The 21,786-nt window shown below is 53.0% G+C and overlaps 1 protein-coding gene across 1 annotated transcript in view; it reads right to left on the reverse strand.

The window, feature by feature from the left end:
• LRRK1 (leucine rich repeat kinase 1) overlaps positions 1-21,786 on the reverse strand; it is a 127,367-nt gene that overhangs the window by 19,511 nt on the left and 86,070 nt on the right. The window contains exons 13-24 of the mRNA XM_047086572.1: positions 21,084-21,196; positions 20,437-20,651; positions 18,225-18,389; positions 17,341-17,513; positions 16,183-16,303; positions 15,524-15,683; positions 14,856-15,132; positions 11,479-11,650; positions 8,547-8,710; positions 7,418-7,557; positions 5,380-5,629; positions 2,184-2,350 (exon numbers count right to left, since the gene is read on the reverse strand). Of these exons, the coding sequence (XP_046942528.1) occupies positions 2,184-2,350; positions 5,380-5,629; positions 7,418-7,557; positions 8,547-8,710; positions 11,479-11,650; positions 14,856-15,132; positions 15,524-15,683; positions 16,183-16,303; positions 17,341-17,513; positions 18,225-18,389; positions 20,437-20,651; positions 21,084-21,196 (2,117 nt within the window). The remainder of the gene's footprint in view (positions 1-2,183; positions 2,351-5,379; positions 5,630-7,417; positions 7,558-8,546; positions 8,711-11,478; positions 11,651-14,855; positions 15,133-15,523; positions 15,684-16,182; positions 16,304-17,340; positions 17,514-18,224; positions 18,390-20,436; positions 20,652-21,083; positions 21,197-21,786) is intronic.

The raw sequence follows: 21,786 nt of genomic DNA on the forward strand, positions 1-21,786 counted from the left end.
AGATATATATTCTAAGGCACTTAACACATCAGGGATTGCAACACTGTCACCCAGAATTTGGCCCCACACGCTGGCATTCCTGAGGCATTCCAGGCTGGTATCAAACTTCTCCTCCTCAGGTGCTAAACCCGGCCCAACACAGTGGGCAGTTCCTGCCCCCTCGATGGAGAACCGCGCACGTCCCTGCCCTTGTCACACAGGTGCCACTCTCGTAGCCCTCACCACACCCCACTGCTGGCTACTTGAGGGTCATAGCTGTGGCTTACTCCAGTTCTGCATCCCTGAGTGCCACCCAGAGCCTGGTTCGACCAGCATGACCAGAAGGGGGCTGAGCACTGGGTCGTCACTGCTCACCTGGCTCCCTGCCAGCAGCCAGGACTGCCAAGGGCAGAAAGAAACAGCACTCTCTCCTCAGTCAGAGAGAAAACTGGGGCCGTCACAGGCCTGTGACACGTCATCTCAGGCCAGAGGAGCAAGGTCTGTGGGCAGTGGTGGGCGATCTCCAGTCTGCGCTGTAACCCATCGAACCCGTGGCTGCTAAAGCCCCCCCCACGACCCCACCCGCTGAGGGGTCTCTCCCGTCAAGTGGAGGGTCAGGGTGCTGCCCACTGGTCTGTGGCTGGCTCTGAGGTCATCGAACAGGGTCCACCAGGCCTTTCTTGTCCTCTTGTATCCCTCTCTGTTCCTCCCCTATGTTCAGAATTGAAAATCAGGGATGTTTGGATATGGAGGTTTAAACAGCATGAAAAAACCCTTGGCAGTTAAAATGCATCAGTTGTGTCAGATTTGTGTGCAGGCTGGCCAAATTTATTTTTCAAGCACAAAGGTTCTGTTTTTTACATGAGATCTTTAACCCATTATGAATTTATTTTTGACTACGGTGTGAAGTCTGACCCAAGTCTCTGCCTCAGTTAGGGAACTGTCAGCCTTTCCCCTCTGACTCACGATGTGACCTCTGCTAAGCGCCAGCTTCCCACGCACACGCAAGGCTGTGTCTGCTCCCTTGGCGGGCCTGGCCGAGCCCTGGAGAACACTGCCTTCGTGTCCGTAGGGTTCTAAGTCATGACATCTGCTGGGCAGGCCGCTTTCCTTTGTCTCCTACTGTAGGATTGTCTCAGCTGTCAGCTGTCCTTGGGATTTTGTCATTTCATACGCATATTTTAGAATCGGTGAGCTTCCACCCCCCCCAGCCCACACGTGTGCGTGCACACACGCGCGCGCGCGCGCACACACACACACACACACACACACCCCTTGCTAGGATTTAAATGGGAACTAAATTGAATGGTATATTCTAATTATCTCTCAATACTTTGTGGTTTCATCGCTGCCACGGGGACATTTTCTAGCAATGGGTCATTGCCGTGCGTGGGAACGCTGCTGAATTCTGAGGTTGAGCTCACGTCTGGCAACTTTGTGGAACTCTTCCTGGCTCTCATTTCTGCCAGTGGATTTGCTTAGATTTTCTGTGCAGGAAGTCATTCTCTTCCCATAGCAACAACTTGTCTCTTCCTTTCTGATCTGATTGTTCTAGGATTCTGCTTTTTCTACCAAGAGTGTAAATTACCTTAGTGGTCATAAAGATGAACGTGCTAAGCCAGGGGCAGTGAAAATGTGAAACTCAGCTGGCTGGAAGCGAGGTGGCTGCCCAGCACCCGCACTGGCTGGGTGTTAAGAGGTAATGGGTTGCTCTAGGTAGAGAGCATCTCTGAGCTGATGTGCCAAGGCAAGACGGTATCCCCTCCTTCGTGTGGGTGGGGTAGAAGCCACCCCATGCTGGCTGCCCCATCCATTCAGCCAGAGTATCACTTCCCTTCCTTAAGTGCGGATGGCTGAGAGAGGCCCTGTAAGGTAAGGGGTCCACCTGAGGTCTAAGTGTGTGCCCACCATATGCCAGGCCTGTGCTGGCCATGGAGCAAGCAGATGGAAATTTTAAGGATGGCCCAGGCTCTTGGGAGCTCGCACCTAGACAAGGAAGTAATCTTCCAAAACAACTTCCGGGTCTTGCTCAGCCTGACCTTTCAGCCTGTCCCACATCCTGCCAGGAATAAAGCAGGTTGGCCACCCAGGGGCCTCCGTTGGCCTCACTGACCCTCCTCCCTAGGTCTCCCTAAGGTGGCAGGGAGCTTGGACCATGGGAGCACATGTCTGAAAAGAAAGGACATAGGGCCCTCCCTGTTCACCTGCTGGGGCGTTGGCAAAGTTCTTGAATTTCTTGATCTGGAATCGCTTCACTGCCACGGGCTGGCCTTGGTACCGGGCCCGGTAGATGATGGTGCCGCTCCCACCTTGACCCAGGACACTGCTCTCATCCTCGTTGTGCTCCAACTTGCTGTTCTCCAGGAAGAGCCTGCCGGCAACACAGCATGTGGGGCAGATCAGACCTCCCTAACCGTTCCCTTACCCACCCCTCCAGAGGGTCCCGCTGGGGTTGGGGTGGAAGTCCCAGGATGGGTGGGTGTGAGGACACCCATGGTCATCTCTTCCTACTGCAGGGAGTCATGGTTCAAAGCCGCCGGTGGGGTCAGACAGATCTGGGATAAACCTTGGCCGTGGGAAGGTCATACAGCCTCCACAAACCTTTTCTGTAAAGTGGGCTCATAATAGAAACTGCCTCCTGTGTGTGGATGGTGGCTGGCACTGGGGGACACCTTGGAAAGTGGCCTACATAGAAAAACAATTCTTCTGGATGTTTTCCTCCAAAAGGTTCTGTGTTTTGAGAACTGGTATCCATCAAACTGCATTTATCTACTGCTAGGTTAGTTGTTTCCCTATTTCTTTCTATCAAGCAATTGAGATGGGGTGGGGGGGAGAGAGAGAGAGAGAGAGAGAATTCCAAGCAGGCTTTGTGCTGTCAGTGCAGAGCCCGACACGGGGCTTGAACTCATGAACTGTGAGATCATGACTGAAATCAAGTCAGATGCTCAACGGACTGAGCCACCCAGATGCCCCAGGCAGCCACAGAGGGCTTCTCACTGTCTTGAGCAGTGTCTGCACAATGGATGACTAGGATTTCACCCAAGGGCAGGCAGTTTAGACCTCACTGGTCTGTGTGTTCTAATCCGGGTAAAGGGAAGATTTCTGTGGGGCTTTGGAAAGACTGCACGTCATTCCTGGAAGGGAGGGAGATGGAGACGGATGATGGGAGGCAGGGAAGGAGGGGGAGATGCCTTCCCATTTCAGGGCCTCCCCCTGCTCTGCTGAGGTCTGTCTGGGTTCCTGGTCAGCTGCCTACGCCAGGTGCACCCACTGAAGCCCTTCTGGCCCCACAGGCCAACCCTGCCAGGCTGTTGTTTCCCACGCCTTCCAGGAACAGATTCTGCAGCTGCTCAGACTTTGCACGGCTCAACCGCACACACTGCACTCCAGGCGGGTGCAGCTGCACCTACGGTGGACCTCAGTGGTGCAGCGGAAGACGAGCTGGGCTGCTCTCCAAGTGCCCACCCCAAAACCACCTGCTTGGGCAGCGTAGGCACATGCGAGCCTCCCAGGATGGGCATGAGAAGCAGCAGGACCATCGGGGATCCCTCAGGGCATCCAGTTAGGACTCCTGTGAACTCAGGGCCACAGGATGGGGCTCCCTGGATGCCACGTAGTCACTCTCCCAACCCCCACCTGCCCAAACTCCCAGCATGGGGAGTGCGATGCTTCAGGGCCGCAGTTGGGGCCACTGCCCAAGTTTCCAGAGAGCCTCTGCCAGGTTGGGAATCCTGTTCACATTGTTGGGCTTTTCAAGTCCCAGCCAAGTACCATCATTTAAGAACCACGCCATAGCTTGCAATTAGATCCACACCAATGGGGACATCCAAACTGGCTTTCCAGATTTCATACAGTAGATGCCACAGCCTGGATGCAGTTGGGGCATAAAACCTGACAAGGTTCAGCAAATACATGAAAATCCTAACATTTGGGGCTGCCTAACTGGGCACCCCCCCAAGAAATCTGATTCACACATACACAAAACTCTGCATGTGGTCTCTGAGAAGTGATAACCCTCACATTAGAATTCTAGGAATAAAGGGCTCATTTGGCAGAAGAATAGCATTTTATTGCTCTTTCTACCAGTGAGGTAACTGGGGATATTGAAAAGGGCTGTGGGGAGGGGGACATCAACCAATGCAGGAAGCAATTTCTTAATCTGATAGACTCAACCAGAAGCAGGCTTTGGAACCCCAATTCTGCAGTATCTCCGAGTGCTCTGTGTCTATTCTTTGGGAGAGGGGGCAATCTGGAAAAATGAAAATAACCCCATAAAGTTTACTTTTCTTTAAAGAAGCCAGATCTAGCAATCCTTTGAATAAGACAAACAATAGGACTCCATAACTCCAAAATAGTTGGTAATGGCCAATGTCAAACTGTCTCCAGGAAGACGAAGTCATACCTTTTGGTTTCCATGACTACAGAAGATTCCTTCTTTTACCAAGCACTTGGATTTTGTGACTGTTTCCTGTTGGATGGGACCTCAAAACATTCTCTATTTCTCCAGCATTCTTTGCCCAGCCATTATCTTGGGTTATAGAGTAGACTCAACTTTAAAAACAGATTTAGAGGGGCCGCCTGGGTAGCTCAGTCAGTTAAGTGTCTGACTTCAGCTCGGTCATGATTTCACGGTTTGTGAGTTCAAGCCCCGCATTGGGCTCTGTGCTGACAGTGTGGAGTCTGCTTGGGATTCTCTCTCTCTCCCTCTCTCTCTGCTCTTCCCCGACTTGTGCTCTCTTCCCAAAATAAATAAATAAACTTAAAAAAAAAAAAAAGAACAGATTGGGGCACCTAGGTGGCTCAGTAGGTTAAGTGTCCAACACTGGCCTAGGTCATGATCTCGCTGTTCCTGAGTTTGAGTCCCACATTGGGCTCTGTGCTGACAGCTCAGAGGCTGGAGCCTGCTTCTGATTCTCTGTGTCTCCCTCTCTCTCTGCCCCTCCCCCACTTGTGCTCTGTCTCTCAAAAATAGATAAACATTAAAAAAAATTAACAACAAAAAAGGAGAACAGATTCAGGGATCCAAATGCTCTCGTTTGCCAGGAAAGGCAAATGCGGCTGTAGGTCTGGAGCGCCCCCTTCCTGAACGCCGCCAAGGAGAATTTGCCTCTTATTCCTTGAGCAGGCAGGAAAAGGAGGAATCAGAGGGAATAGCAAACTTAGTGCAAAGGAGCTCAGGGGATGTGATGGAAACACAGTGTGGGGACCCAGAATGGCGTGCCCCTCCAGGTGATCGGCTCAGCTGAGCCTGTTGTGGCCTCAAACATGGCAAGCTGACAGCCTGGTTCCCTTCGGGCAGCCTAGGACAGGGACCTAAAGGTCACAGGAGATTGTGTGGGAAGCATGGCTAGGGCAGCCCCAAGGTGGGGGCCAGCCATGCAGTGTGGTGCTGTGGCCTACCTGGCCGGGAAGTCAGTCATGAACAGCTCAGGAACCAGCTCCTGGAGAGGCACGGGGAGGTCAGGGTGTCTGGGGCAGGAGATGAAGTCCTGCTCAATGGCTGTCAGCACGCAGTCTTCCATGTCGAAGTACTGTACGCCCTCTGATTTCTCACTCGGGTCGGTGTGCTGGGCCCAGGAGGTCTCGCAGACTGGGCAGGGGACGTACTGCTCCATGAGTGGGGTCCCGTCGCTTTCTGTGGCTGTCAGGGCTAAATGGGGACAGAGAAGGACACAGTTCACATGAAGGTGGCTGCAGGTAGCACCCTGCAACTTTGGGCTGGGTGGGCTTTTCACGGGAGGGGGTCTGTGTGCCCCTGCCTGGACCCAAGGGAGTGGCTGAACCATGACTTGGGTTCTTTTTTGGACAGCGAGATCCTTCACCAGGAAAGACGCGCACAGGGAAAGGTCAGGGATGCACTGGACGGACAGTGGGTGGTCTAGACCCTGAGCCGGCTGGCTGAGGCAGGGCTGAGAGGTTGGGGATCCCTCCTGCACAGCCGGGCCCTAACAGGATGCTGCGGGCTGGGTCGGAGCTATGTCACGCTCCAACAACCGAACCACAACCCATAAGGAGCCATTCTTAAAATTAGAAACATAAGGCTTGCAATTACTCTGATCCTTCCTAGAAGAGCAATGCAGGGGGGAGAAATGAGTACAAATTAAAATAGAACCTAGTCATTTTACCTGCGTTCCCCTGGGCAGGAGACACACAGCTTTGCTGCCCGCCTCTGAAAGGAGGTGCAAAGAAACAGGCTCCATGGCCCCCCTGTAGAGGAACCCTCAGGGTGAGCTGATGGCCTGTCTTGTGCAGGGTAGGAGGGGGACTCTTAGAAGCTTCTGGGCACATTTGCTATCTGCAGCCCTGTGTATAATATATCCTGCTAGCTGGCGGGTGGTGCTCTCTCCTGGGCAGCCCTGTCTCAGGCGCTCGGCCCAGCCCCTCCTGTCTCAGGTGATTATCTAATGCACCCCCTGCCCCGCCCCCCTCACATCTGCAGAAGCACCTGCTGTAGGGCTCTCTGGTTGGCGGGGAGTCATAAAAGCCCAGGGAGGCTCCCTTGGATGGCCAAGCACACCCAAACTACCTTCTCTTAGGCTCCTTTCTAAGATTTTTGCCTTGTAGGTCAGCTTTTCCATCAACCCTGGAAGCATCCCAGGCCCTGGTGTCCAAAGCATACATCCTGCCATGTCCTCTGATGACCCCCTGCCCGGGGATGCAGGGATGGCTTCAAGTGAGAAGCCAGCTTGGGGAGGTTAGAAGGCTGGCCAAGCAGGTCTTGGTGTCCAAACCCAGCACTGCCCTCTCAGCTGCCAGCCTTCAGGGTTTGAGGGCTCATGGGGAAGAGGCTGCCTGCTTGGCCCCAGACAGCCTCCTCTCTGCAGGACACCCTGCGGGTTTGTCTCCACTCTGGTAGCAAAACAAACAGAGGGCCTCAAAAGCTTCACTTCAAAAAGTGTTTTCTTTGGGTGGATTGTCAATGGAGAAACTGATCAAAGGGCCATGTGGGTGGTTGATCACCTCTGGGATTTGAGGATGGGGGCAGGCAGGAAAGAAAAATGGGGGTCCTTGACAGGTGTGGCTCTCTTGCCTCCCCACCCCCGTGTAAGGGTTCAATCTGCATCCATGCGGTGCCCCCAGATTTCAGCACTAGCCTCGCTGTGCAGAAAAGACCCATATGAAGTTCACACGCAAGGTCTTCCTGGACCACGCGTGGTACCCAGGGTAGTCTTCCTTCCCACACACTGTGGGAAGCCAGGGGGCCAAGTCCTGCACACACCCTGTGGGGCCCGGGCCCACGTCTTCCCCATAGCACCCACCCCCATGACACAGCCATACTCCCCTGGGATCAGGATTCTGCCAAAGGGCCATTAGGACCTCTCTGGTTGCCTTGGGCTAAATCCCAGTGAGACTTCTGCTCCCTAAATAATGTGCCCCACCCTGATTCATAAAGAAATATTAACATGAGCAAAGACTTGGTTCCAGAACATTCTCTTACCAGGAAACCACTGATCGATCAAGGAATTGACATGGTCTGTGATAAAAGCCATTGCAGAGAAGTCCCTCATTTCTGACTGGCAAATGATTTTTATTCCTCCACTTTTTTTCTTTTTCCAGTTCACGTCCGAGGATTCCACACTGCAACCCAGAAAGAGTCCACTGTGATCTGCCCGTGGAGGGCCCTGGGATGATCTCCTTGCCTCCAGGGCAAGACCTAAACCCCAGGGACCCTACCATCCCACCCCAGTACCCTGTGCCCAGGCAGGACTGTCAAGGGGACCCCCTCGTGTGCCTGACCCTGCCTTGTGCCCCCACGACTTCCCAATGCCATGATGTGGACGTAATGAGGACTTGGCAGTAGGGGATGCTCAAGCTAGAATCAGATCTCCAGGCGTGGCCTTGGGGAAGGTTCTCCCCTTCTCTGAACCACAAGATTCTCATCTGCCAGGTGGCAGCTGTGAGCTTTAAGTGGGAACATCTATCTATATGAAAACCCTAGGCAAAGAGAGGGGCTCAAGTCAGGCCCTCAAAAGAAGATACATTACTCTTCTCTTCTCATGCAACTGAAGAATATTTTGAAAAACTCATTGTAAATATGTAATAATTGTGTGTGTTTATTAAAACTGATTAAAAGTCATTTATTAAACCTCTTGAGTTGACTTTATGTCTTTCTGTCTCTCAAAAAGGTAGACAGGAAAAGGGAGCTAAATGAGGTAACTCGTTACGTTGCACGTAGGATCCGGGCTGGGGAACCAGCGGGGTCACCTGGGCCATCGTCACTTAGGACAAGGGGATAGGGCTAGACGGTTGCAAGGCTCTTGCAGGTGTCACCTAAGTGACCACTTAGGTGGTGGGGGGTGCTGGAGCTCAGTGCCCGCCCACTTCCCTCAAGTCCTGGGCTGTGGTCACCATACCCTCTCTCACAGGGAGAGGAAGGAGGTGAGGAGACAGGGAGCCCCTGGATATTTTCAGGGGAGAGTCTCGTATTTCTAGCAAACTGCCATGATGAGCTGCTCTCGGGAACAGAACTCTGGACACCAGTGGACAGTCTCCCAGAAGAGGCCACCATGGGGCTATTTCCACGGCACCACGTTGACCCAGTCACGTGGGTTCTCAAGTATTCCTACCTGAGGTAGCCCCCATCAAAAGTGACCAGGAGCCCTTCCTGCCAATAGATGGTCTGATTTCTTTTCACTCTGAACGTACTGCAGCGATTTCTCTGGTTTCCTGTAAAACTATAAATGGTGACTTTCCTGTGTCTGCTTTTAGTATTCTTCTTGTTTTCAAAAAGCTGAAAGACAGAGAAAAGATGCTGCTTAAGTATTCCGGCCTCCTCGCTAGCCCTGAACAGAGCTCTGGAGAGACCGGTGTGGCCCCATCGTGATAAATGACCCCCGTCTTTCCCACCCCCTCCTCCTGCACCACCCATCCCGCTGCCAAATTAAACACTGCATTATCTGAACGGGTCTCCAGGATACTCTAGGAGCACATTTTCCCCAAAGGATTGATAATAATAGGCTTCTTCTGTTTAAATCTTTTCCCTCCCTGACTTTACGAGCAACAATTTATGTTAGAAAATGTAGAAAATACAGACAAATGTGCAAAAGAACACAAAACAACACTATTTTGGTATATTTTGGTGTATATTAATCCAGGATTTTTTTTTCTGTTTACATGTATGTTTAGAAAATAGCTGAGGCCATATTTTCTAAATTTGTACTTCTAATTTTCTAAATTTGTATGCTTTTAAAAACCTCACTTTCCCTATGCCATTAATAACTCATATAAAATTCATTTTCCTAAAGCTCAATATTTTACTAAGTGTAGTAACTTCCCAGGGCACCTGGGTGGCTCAGTTGGTTAAGCAGCCAACTCTTGATTTCCGCTCAGGTCATAATCTCATGGTTTGTTTGTGAGTTCGAGCCCCAAGTCTGCACTTACCACTGCAGAGCCTGCTTGGGATTCTCTGTCTCACTCATGCTGTCCCTCCTCTGCTCACACTGTCTCTGCCTCTCTCAAAATAAATAAATAAACTTAAAAAAAGAAAGCCTTATTTAATAATGCAGACTGTGAGCCAGTAGAATGTGAAAAGTCACAAAACTTTCTCTGATTTCCTTAGTTCACAGTGTTAGCAGTGGGATTATTACATCAGAGGGTTGGAATACTCTTAGCCCTGGATGTGTACTGAGCAATCGCTTTCGAAACGATTAGAACATATACACTCTGACCACAGGGTATGAACCGCGTCATGATTCTGGGGGCTACTATGGCTTTACTCTTTGCTGATTTGAGAGGTGAAAAGTGGCCAGCATTTCATCCTCGCTTGAATTTGTACGCCTTGATTGCTCCTGAGACTGAAATCCCTCTCATCTGAATTTCAATGGGACTTTCCCCCTCATTTTGAGTGAGGGATGCTGCCTGGAAGGGCGCCTGCCCCCCACCGCCAACACTGAGCCCACTTGGGAGCTCAGGCCTCACACGATGACGAGGACGAGGACGCTGTGTTGTGACCTCCCACTTAGAACGTGGCAGGACAATGAGTTCAAAGGGAGGGCAGCGTGACCGAATCAGGACTGTAGATGAGCCAGCTCCTGCACCCACTCTCCCCACCAGTGCGCCCTCCAGGCCTTGCAAACAAGCCCCCCACCCCCCACCAAACTCCCCATAACATGGGCCACAGCAGTTATGATTTTCAGGCTCTTGTATTTATTTTTTAACATTTCAGTAAAATGGGGAGATCAAAGAATATCTTTAATTAGTTAAGGAGTTGCTAATTCTATAAGAGCCTTTTAATTACAATGTGGTAAAAAATAAATCCATACTGAATTTAATGCCAATTATTCAATAGTCCAAGTTTATGTTGGGGTGCTCAAATTGTAGAGTGGGTCAGAATCCCCTGGAAGGCTTGTGAAAAACAGAGTGCTGGCCTCCATCCTGGGGGTTCTGATGTAGTGGGTCCAGGGTGGGCCCAAAAATTTGCATTTCTAACAAGCTCCCAGGTAAGGCTGCCTCTGCTGGTCCAGGAACCCCACTTTGAGAAACACCACTCCATACAAATGCTACTTTCATGTTACTGTTTTGCATGAAATTCACGTTGACGGACAGCCAGGACGCCTTTCAACCACCCCAGGTGAACCCACAGAAAGTAACTTCTTGGGTTAGGTCTTTGTTGCTTCCAGACCAAGTTAAAGCTCTACACTCCTGGTTCTCAAGCTTGACTGGATGGTGAAATAACCTGCCAAGCTTTAAAAACTACCAATGCCTGGGTGCTGCCCTGAGAGATTCTAAGTTAAGCCGTCTGGGCTCTGTCCATGTCTGTTAGAAGCTCCCCAGGTTCACGTTGGCTTCTAGCGCACAGCCTGAGTGGGCAAAAACATGGTTCTAAAGCCATGGTTCTCCAAGTGTGGTCCCCAAACCACCCAGTGGCATCACTGGGGACAAGGGTTAGGTATGCAAAATGATGGGTCCCAGTCCATACCCACCTGATCAAAACCTCTGAGGGGGACCAGCCATCTATGTCCTAACAAGCTAGGGGATTTTGTTTTCTTTTTTTGAGAGGGAGAGAGTGAGAGAGTGCATACACATGCTCACACAAGCAGGGGAGGAACAGAGAGAAAGGGGGAGAGAGAATCCCGGGCAGTCTCCAAGCCCATCGTGGAGCTGACATGGGGTCCATGAAATCATGACCTGAACTGAATTCAAGAGTCAAATGCTTAACCGACTGAGCCACCCAGGTGACCCCTCCAGGGGATTTTGATATGGATTGATTTACAACCACTGCTCCTAAAATGAGTATTCTGAGCCAGTGAGGTGCTGATTTGGTATTTGCAGAATGGTTCAAACGGGTCTGCCAGCCTACAGAAGAGAAGGCAGCCGTGTCACACTGGCCTCCTGGCCCCAAGTCAGTAGCTTTGCTGCAGGAAAAGGGGTTTTGATCAAGCCCCTCCCATGAAGGGCCATCTCCTTCCCTCGAGGGCTCAGCTACGGCTGCTGCGCACGCATTCTCCACACACACACCCCCCCCACCCCCCGCCAACCCCATGCAGAAACGGCAGCTACCTGGAGGTCCATCTCCGCCAGGCTGATCAGCATCCGTGCTATAAACCTTTGCCAGAAGCCAACAGGAACGAAGCTCATCTTAAACACTCTCTGAATGGTATTGGCCTTGGGGTGTCGCATGCCGTGAGTGTCCAGGCCGGGTTTGGACGGAAGGAGGTGTGGCAGAAGATAGCTGAAACACAACAAAGGGGACAGGTGAACAGCGTGGCCCGAGCTGGCCGGGGCACGCTGCCCAACTCCCTTCCCCCCTGGGGCCTTTGGGATTTTACTTTTAGAAAGAGACAGTAGTTTCTGTGTTGAGAATAAATGCTCCAAGAGAAAATGAAGATGGGCACAGCAAGCACACGTATCAAGGAAGGTCTCTGAGACGACGACTAGAATATCCCGAGGGAAGACATGAAAACATCTGTAGTCATAAACCCGTCAGACATAGCAAGTCACGGTTCGCTCTCTGTAAAAGTGGGTTGTGATCGGGGAAATCACTTAAAATGAACTTTGGATGGTGGAGGAAAAACAAATACAGCTGCACGGTTCCAAGGACAATGCAGATATTAGGGTCAGAGTAACATTTTTGGCCTTCGAAGCTATTTATTGTTCTTGGACAGTTGAGACAACACAATCGCCTTCAAAGTCAGGACGAGGCTGTTTTTGCACAGAGGGATGGTTTATGAGAGCACTCTTGCTCATCGTAAAAGTGCTGAGTCACCGAGTCAGTGAGCTGTTCATGACTGTGGTCAGTGGGAAACAGCTGAAGCCTGGGGAGGTCCCACTGAGAGCGTGCCTGAAAACCAGCATGTTCTGTGTGTGTGTGGAGCTGTGGAGGCAGGCACAGGGCGGCCCCTGGGTGTGCCCTTTTCTCAACAAAGGCCTTACCTTCAGCTCCCCTGATGCTTTTAAAATACATCAGTTTAGGTCCAATAAAATGTCTTTAGAACTTTCTGGAAGAGACCCTATAAAATACTGTAAAAGAATACTTAATCCTGGCTCTGTGTTTTTGGCATGCAGTGTAACCATATTGAGATTCCACCTCCCTGATGTGGGACGAGAAAGGACACTTATCCCACAGAGTTGGTGGAGGATAGACAGGGGCTGTGCAGGTGAGGCCCAAAGGGGGCAGGCAATGAAGTGTTAGGTTCTTTTTAGCCACTTCAGATCTTAAGTAAAAGGACCTTCTCAATCACCTTTCCCTCCACCCCCGGCCTTGGCCAGCAGGACACCCTGATTTATTCCTTCATGTTCTGAAAAGTCCTTGTTATCTAGCTGTTCTGTCTCTTCCCCAAGTAGGAGGCCCTTGTCAGTGCCTTGCATGATTTATTCTGCTTCTTCCGCCCACATCACACTCAGCTGGCCACGTCTTTGTAGGTGTGAGAGTGAGTGCAGAGAGCTTGCTCTGGACCCAGGAGCCCTGCAGGCAACACGGCACACACAGAGCAGGGGCTCAGTATTTCCAAAGGCAGGGATGACTCAGAAGCCAGCATGGCAAACGAAGAGATCCCGACTGGCAACGGAAGCTCTTCTTAAGGTGTGTGGAGCAAGACCACGGACACCTGCTGACCTACTTGAGAGCAATTACTAGCTGGGAAGCCTGAACCAGGGGATAACCACAGTGTCAGCAAGATGGGGGCTATGTTCATGTGCCTGTTGAACATAAAGCCATGAAACCCTGGGCAGGGCACTGGGTCTGTACCCGGGAGCTGGTTCACTCATGCTACACCACCATGAATGCCTTGGTGAGACAGGAGCTCTCAGAGATGGTCAGTAGCATCGTTGACCAGATAAAGGCTTATGTGCAAGGAGATGGAACTCAGCCTAGGGCACAGGGGAACCATCACACCTGTGCTAAAATGGAAAATGCTCGGATATTTGTTACTTTTTATGGAACCAGATGCCACTGGCTCTGAGTACTTAACACAAAGGAAGAGTGACAGTAAGTTGTACTGATGTCTTTGGAGCCTTCAAGTGCAAGAGACACCTTGAATACTTTACGTGTATTATCTAATTTTATTATTATTATTATTATTTAAATGTCTATTTATTTTGAGAGAGAGGGTGAGAGAGAGAAAGTGGGGGAGGGGAGAGAGAGAAAGGGAGACAGAGAATCCAAGCAGGTTCTGTGCTGTCAGCATAGAGCCGAACTCGGGGCTTGATCTCATGAACCATGAGATCATGACCGGAGCTGAAATCGAGTCAAATGCTTAACCGAGTGAGCCACCCAAGTACCCCAACGTGCATTGTTGTATTTAATCCTCACAACTATAATACTAGTTGGTAATCGCATTATTCCCATTTTACAGATGAGGCAAGAAAGGCAGTTGGGGTTCATACTCAGGCATTCTGGCTCTGTGGTCTGACCTGCTGTGCTATAAGCCTCTTTGGACACTTGGCCGTGACCTGGCTGATTTTATGGTCCACCCGGACACACATGTGTGGACGGACAACTGCCTTGCCTTTCCTGAGTGCAGGAATTCCCACCTTTCTCTGTCCTGTCGGTAAAATAACCAGAAAATCGTCAGATTTTGGCAATGCTGTCAACTCAGAGGCTGCCTCACGTTGCATGGACCAAAGTCCAGGACACCCCCTGGGCCACAGTATGAGGTATCTTGCGGACTCTCAGTTCCCCTCTGGAGTTTCTCTTTTTAGGACTCACTCATGGCCCCCAGGGGGCTGGAGCGACAAGAAGGACTGAGGCCCTCTCCTGTAGTTATAAGGTTGAGTGGAAATCTGACTCGTGCCTCAGGCACAGTGACTGAGGTCTGGCTCCTGAGAGGCCCCAGTCTATGCAGGCAGAGTCTCTGGGCTGGCCACACAGGGTCCGGTCCAGGCCAGCTTCGCGGGAGCCTCCAGTGGTCATCTCCCCAGAGCTCTGGGGTCAGGGTTGGGTGGTGACAAGGTCTATAGTAGGTGGATTTGGTCTGTGTGGTCTGGTCTGTGGGTTTGGAGTCCTGGCTACTGCCTCCTGGGTGGCACTGGATTAGGTGTATCATCACTAGCTCGGACCCATGAGTACCTGCCCCCCAGCCCCTGCCCTCTCTGCCTTTTGAAGCCAGGCTGTGTAATTAGCGTGGTCACCCTCGTCACTTAACCCATATGTATTCACCAAATACCCAAGCAGTCAACCCTCTAAAACATGAACTCCCTCCCCAGCCCCCAGAATATTTTTAATGCCATTCTTGCACAGTTTCCTGCACTTTTTCAATAAATGCATTTTCTTTGAATCCCCTGAAAAGGGATGCCCATGGCACAGGAAGGAGCAGCCAGCCCAGGCAGGCGGGTCCTCACCATGGCCCATCCCTGGACATCTCGTTCCAGCCACCAGTGCCCCCAGTCCCAAGTCCTTCCTCCAGGGAGCAGTGCGGGCAGCCCGGCCGAGGGCTCACCTGTCGTTGGCCACGGGCAGGGCGATCTCGAACTTGGCCAGGAACTGGAAGTACTGCTCCTCTGTCTGCTGTGTGAAGCCGGTCCCCACCAGCAGCATCCTGAGGTCTTCGGCCCGGATCACCCCGTTCTTGGCCACGGAGCGGGAGCCCTTGATGTTGAAGATCCTCTGCAGACATTCGGACAGCCAAATGGGGTCGAGGAAGTAGAGGTTCCTCAGGCCATGGCTGGTGTCTGGGAAGTGCAGCAGGGTGCCGGTCTCTATGAGGAAGCTGATGGCTGCCCAGGGAAGCGGGCGGGAGGAAGTGGCGTCAGACAAGGGGCAAAGGACTCTGGGGTGGCCTCATCCCAAGGGGCCCAGGCCACATGTTCTTCCTAGGAAGGCAACCAAGGCTCCCAACACGCATGGCCCTTTAGCCGGGTCGGCCGCCCTGTCTCGTTAAGTCTTGCCCACGTGCTGATCCAACACGGCCAGCTGGGGAGCCCCCGGCCATTGATCTCCGCCTCTCATGGGTTCCAGTTTGGCACACTTGCCTGCTCCTGACAATTTTTTTTGTGGCCCCCGAATCACGAACACCTGAAGTGCTTTGCCAGCCATTCGCAGACACGCCTGTGCCGGTGGGAGTCCACCTGGGCCGCTGCGCCCCTCCCCCCCCCGCCCCCCACTCACCGGACTGCAGGTCCTCATAGTCTTTGATGTCGTTGTCTGGTGTCTGCTCCACCAGCTGCTCCAGCTGCCTGTCCGTCAGGTACTGCACGTCGTCGCTCAGGCTTCGGCGTTGCTGCTCGGCCAGCACTGCCTCCTGGAGGCTCAGGTAGCTCCTGGGGATCTGGGGGTGGGGGGCGGACAGGTGGGTGGCTGGGTCCCCAGGTCCCCAGCCCTGCCTGCCAGCCCCTGAGGCTCAGCAGGTGAACTTCTTCTTTTTTTTAATGTTTATTTATTTGCAAAGAGAAGGGGGGAGAGAGAGAGAGAGAGAGAGAGAGAGAGAGAGAGAGAATCCCAAGCAGGCTCCACACTGCCAGTGCAGAGCCCACCTCGGGGCTTGAACTCACGAACCGTGAGATCACGGCCTGAGCCGACATCAAGAGTCAGACGCTTAACCGACTGAGCCACCCAGGTGTCCCCCGGGTAGGTGAACCTCTCCCCTCACTGCCCCATCCCCTTGCCTCCCTCCCCCCCGCATCCCGAAAACGGTTCTTGCCTTGGGACCACCGCGCCTGAGGACCCAGCATACTTGTTTGACAGCAGGGAGGAAGGGAGGTTTGGGTTCCCAACGGAATGGGAGGGAGCAGCCCCTCTGGTTCCGGTCGGAAGCGCCGGGTACCCACCAGCCTCCCCGCGAGTCTCTGGCAGCCTATGGTGCTGCCCACATCCTTCATGTTGCACGTGACGTGGAAGATCAGCTGCCGTAGCCCTTCCTGGCCTTCCAGACTCTTGCAGGAGAGCTCGCTGCGAGTGTAACACAGAAGGTGATCACTCATCACGCGTCTTCCCTCTGACAAGCCCTGTAGTGTCTCTGTTTCCACAGGTTTTGTCCCTAATGCTGGCAAGTCAAGGGAACTCGTGAGAGGTGGGCACGGACAAATGTATCCAGATCTCACTGGGAGCAACGCGGTATGTGTTCTGAGTGCACCCGTTTTACAGAGGAGGAAGGTGAGGCACACGGGTGCAAGGTGACCTCCAAGCTGGAAAGGAGCAGACTTGGGGTGGACCCAGGTGTCTGGCTCAGAGCCAGTGCTCCTGTTGTCACAGGACTCAGGGGTGTTCTCAAGGACACACGAAGAATTCCGGAAATTCTGCATCAGGATCTGCCAGATCCCGCATTCTGAGCGGGGCAGAAGTGGCCCCAGGCTGTCACCTGCACCCAGGTCCGCGGCACTGCACCCAGAGTGAGGGAAGCTGAGAGCCACTGGCACAGCTGTAGTAACACACACTTGATTCCTCTGAGAGAATGCTTACTTCACTCGCTGGGCTTGTTTTATCATGTGTGAAGTGGGCACAACGGTCCCTGTACCTCACAGGGCTGTCGTGAGTCCAAGCTCAGAAGGTGAGAGAAGTGACAAGCCCAGGGCACCAGTTCCATTGGCACGGGCCCAGACCGCTCAGCCCCAATGCAAGGACCAAGACTGCCCGTGGGGTCTGTCCTTGGTCAGGGATCAGTAAATGTGATGCGTGGTGCACGAGCTCAAATCTCCTGGTCCCGTGGGGGCCATGCACACTCAGCACTGGCCCCGGGGGAGGAGGGGACCAGGAAAGAAGCGTGGAGAGGGTGTGCCCAGGCTCTGCCCTGCCACTCCTCTAGTGGCTCCTTGCCCTCCCCAGGGCCGAGTCTGTTCTGGGGGCTGAGCCCGGAAGGGGCCCCCCCGAGGAGCCCAGCCCCCGGCTCGGGGAGCCCTCTGCAGGCGGATCCCAGTGTCCCCGGGAAAGATGGACACCGGAGGGAGCAGCAGCCTCAGGCACAAGGCAGGAGCAAGCAGGACACTCACTGTAAGTGTTTGAAGGTGATGTCCGGGAAGCCCGTGGCCCTGGACCCGGAGGGCGAGCGGCACAACGCCAGCACGTAGGCGCGCAGGGTTGCGATTCTCTCCACTCGGAATTTCGTTTCGATTAAGTCCAGGTGTGTTCCTACCACCAGCACCACAGCGTTGGGGGCCTTGGCCTGCCAGAGAGAACCCCGTGGCTGAGCATCGGGGCACTGGGAAACAGCTCCCAGGTGCCCCGCACTCCTCTCTGCAAAACCTGTTTGGCCCTGAGGGGTTCCATGAGGCACCCCGGAGGGTCTGGATTTCTGATTCCTGCAGCCAGCACGTCAGCTCCCTGGGGCAGTGGCCTGAATCCAGGCTCTCATCACCTTTGCTCATGAGAGGGGAGTTCTGTTTTCCTTTTGGGTCCAAGGGTGGGGGGCTCTTAAATTTAAGGTAGAAGAAAATTACGAGAGCACCACCAACAATCTGGCTGAGGAGGGTTTTTCGCTTTTTTCTTTTTAGAGAGTGAGAGAGAGAGCATGAGCAGGGGAGGTGCAGAGAGAGAGACAGAGAGAATCCCAAGCAGGCTCCACGCTCAGCAGAGAGCCTGATGCAGGGCTCAATCTCACGACCATGAGATCGTGACCTGAGCTGAAATCAAGAGTCGGGTGCTTAGCCGACTGAACCACCCAGGCGCCCCTGGCTCAGGATGGTTGTGAAGTGTCTCACTGTGACCTAGGATCCTGGGTCCTCCGAAACCAGCCCAAACGCAAAGTGTTTCTCCCCGACCATTTCTTTTCTGTTCTCTTTTTTTTCCTCGGTGAAGGGGGATGCTTCAGAGAAGTGGCGGACCCCTGTGACACTCTGAGGACTGGCAACCGCAGGGCTGGCTGGCATCTCCTCACCTCGATGTTGAGCAGCCAGAACTGGAGGTTGGCCACGGCCTCCTCCCCCAGCGCCAGGTTCCAGACCACCACATACAGGGCCTTGTCTGTGAAGAAGCACTGATTGACAGTGGCCATGCTGGCGGGGCCACCGATGTCCCAGACGGTGAATTCCACGGACTCAACCTGCTTGAGCAACAAGGGCAGCGACAGGAGGCATTTAGGAACCAAGGCTGTACAGTTATCGGGATAACTGATCACTTCAGATGCTGGGATTGGGGCCTAAAAACGGCCCAGCAGTGGAAGGGCTTTGCCCGTCCTGCTGTTTGTCTCAGGAAGCAAGTGACCCAAGGGAGGGAAAGGGGCCCAGCAGTGCGGAGGTGGACTTCTGGAAGCATCTATCTACCCCTGACAGAGCCCGGGGGTAGGAGGGAGGGCAGGCCTTCCTGGATGGCTGGCTCCCGTTCGTGTCCACCTGTATCTGCTGAACACTGGGCGCTCTGTCCTGCCTCTGTCTCTGCTGCAGACAGTTAGGAGACATCCTGCTGGAGGGAACTCCGGTGCTGACGTCAGCGCCCACGCCAAGGCTTAACCTCCATCTGTGCAAGGGCGAGGCCAAGGAGACGGGCCTCCGGCCTCCGGACTTGAGTAGGCCAGAGGGCGGCGCCCACCAAGGATGATGGGAAACTTCCCCGACGTGGGAATCAAACAAAAGATTAGCTGTAGTGCTGCCGGGAAAGGCTGTGTAAACGGTGGTTTCTCTATCGTTCAATGAGCTAAGAGTCTGGCCCCACCAGCTAAGATTGCAGTTTTCTGTAGCAAAGAATCATTTCCAAGATGCTGCATTTTGGCCTCCAAGACAAGGCGTGCTGACCTGCTTTTGCAAAGAAATGAAAACGGGCAGCTGTTCTAAACTGGCAGAAGGCCCAGACACACAGGGCGTTACAGGGCTCGGCGTCTGAAACATCAGGTGGTTGTCCTTCCACTAAAGGAGGGGAAATGATAATAACGGCAAAAAGGAAGTAGGGGCCAAAGGACAGGAAAAATGGAAACTGCAATTCACCCCCCAGACGTCAGACAATCATTTGCTAAAGAATAGCTGGGAGAAAGTGATATTGAGTAGTTTTGCTTAAAAAACCAGGAGAGAATCCAGAGATCCTGGGGGCTTTAGAGAACCTTTGGACACGGGGTAGTTAGATTCACTCCTGGGGCCTTTTGGGGGGTTGTGGTGGGGCTGGTATTATTTGACTGTTATGGCATTAAAAGGCGGGGCTCTGCCCTTTAGAGGACGGGTTTCTGAGTCTGCTAAAATGTACAGCCTAAATGCCTAACGACCCGAACCGGAATTTCCGACTTGGAAAGTGATTTTGTAGAAAAGATCCTGCAACAAAACATTGTTGTCTCTAGTTGGCACTGTGCTGGGGGCTGGGGCTGGGGGAGGGGGCGGGTAAATCCTGCAGCCTCTGGCCCCAACGCCCCTCGGTTTTCCCTGAACAGCCTCCCTGCACCTGGGTCCCTGTGTGGTTCTGTGTGCCTAAAAATACTGCGACAGGTAAGGGAGGCATTCCAGGGGTGTGTTCTCCCCTGAGCTGTTGCTCCCAGCGTTCTATATTCTGGGATATTCTACCCCTGCATTCCTCTACAGGCTCTCTTCTCTGATTCCAGTGCGAGGCAAGTTTCATTTTCCTTTGTCTCACGCTGAACGCAAAACAAGATGATTAACAGGTTCACCACATAGGGGCTTGAAAACTAGACTTTTCGGAACTTGGGGTGGAAGCAGGTGTTAGGCAGGACAGTGCATTCATTCCAGGGGGTGGGTTCTCAGCCTCCCCTCGAGGGGCAGGTGCTGCTGGGTCTCACTGTCTATGGTAGCAGTTTGCTCTCAGCTCTGGGGGGCAGCTACCCCAGACCATTTGAACTGTAATCCTTAGAGCCAGGAAGGGCAGAGCCTGGCCACTGCTGCCTTCAAAAGCTCATCAAAGAAATCTAACGGACGGCCAAACCACTGGCCCGAAGACTCAACTTAACCGTAACAGAACTATGAAGTCATATTAAGAAATTATTCACTGGCCCTTGGCAGGAACTTTGAAACAGCACACAGCAGCCCCTGTAAATATCCTGGGCCCCAGACACCAGGCTGTGAAAATCCCAGGCTCTCTGGAGAGGAGACAGAAGGTGCCAGGGAAAACTCCCTCCCACCCATGGGGGACTCTGCACACCGAACATCCTTGACCTTGGCTCTCGAGCCAGCTGGCCTCTGGAGCTCCCACTTGGTGGTCCTGATGGTGGCCTCGCTGTGCACCACCTGGGGGGCCCTCCCCGTCTGTAAGATCTCCAGGAGGGTGGACTTGCCCTGGCGCGGAGGACCCACGATGATCATTTTCATCAGCTTGCACTTCTCTGCTTTCCGCAGCTGAGCGCGCAGGTAAGACAACATCGCTTTGGGGCCTATGCAAAATCACAGAGCGGGGAAAGTAGACACGGTGGACGTACAGACGAGTACATGCTCACGGCCCTTGGGAAACAACATCCTGTCTTGAAGGAACACTTTGCACATGTTCTAATGGGGCAAGTTGAGAGCAGTATTGGGTTTGATGGGGAAAAGGTGTGATACTAATCATCCCAAAAGTGGAGTCCAAAAGTCAAGGGCGTCCAGACAAAATCCTTCCTGCCCACAGAACCAAAGATACTTTTATCATGTGGTCAATCGCAATACCACGGTGCCCAGCAACTATCACTTTCTGGGTAATTTTGCAGCACCTTCCCACCATGGGAGCCCGCAGTTGGGCTCCATGGGACACCCAGCAGCTTCCACCCCAAGGTCCTTAACAAGTGGACTTGAGTCATCTTTCCCAGGGGGCGGTGCTGAGGAAGCCCTACCTTCCTTTCTGATCTCCGTGGGCACGTTGCTGATGTTCAGGTCTTCAATGTCCAACTGCCAAAGGTTGCCCAGCTGCCCCAGCTCAGGAGGGAGCTCTCGGAGGCCAGGATTGCTGAGGGCACGCACACACACACACACACACACACACACACACACCGTGGGAGAACACACACATGTGCACACACACACAGCAGCCTGTCAGCCTCTGGGGCCCGCACCCCAAGCCTGACATCATGGGCCCCTGCTTTCCCGCCTCCCATTTATATAGTAATTCCAAAGCCTTTCTCCCTGGGAAGCCAGCAGTACAAATGGGAGCCCTGTCTTCTGCAAAGCCCTGTGGCTTAGAACTGGATTTCCACCCCCAACGTCCGCCTCTCTTCTATGTATTACGATGATCCATAAAGATTACTAGTATCTCTTCTCAAAAAGGCAACATAACCTGAACTTTTTTTTTCATATTTTCGTTGTTTTGCACACTGTCTGAACCCCCCAGCAACGCCTGGCAGTAGGTATCCAGTAAATGGAAAGATCAAGGAGCACTTCTTTTCATTACGACTGAGTCAAGTAGCAAACGATGCATCATGGCGTCACTGCCCAGCCTTCCCCCCACCCTCACCCCCCACCCCGACTCTTTGACTAAGCCCGGTTCTCAAAGTCCGCCTGCTGCTTCCTGGTACATAGATGGCTTCTCTTTCCCCGTGT

Source organism: Lynx rufus, unplaced genomic scaffold (genome assembly GCF_022079265.1).
Source record: "Lynx rufus isolate CCGP_SWC_20201006 ecotype Redwood Valley unplaced genomic scaffold, mLynRuf1.p SCAF_21, whole genome shotgun sequence".
NCBI lineage: Eukaryota > Metazoa > Chordata > Mammalia > Carnivora > Felidae > Lynx > Lynx rufus.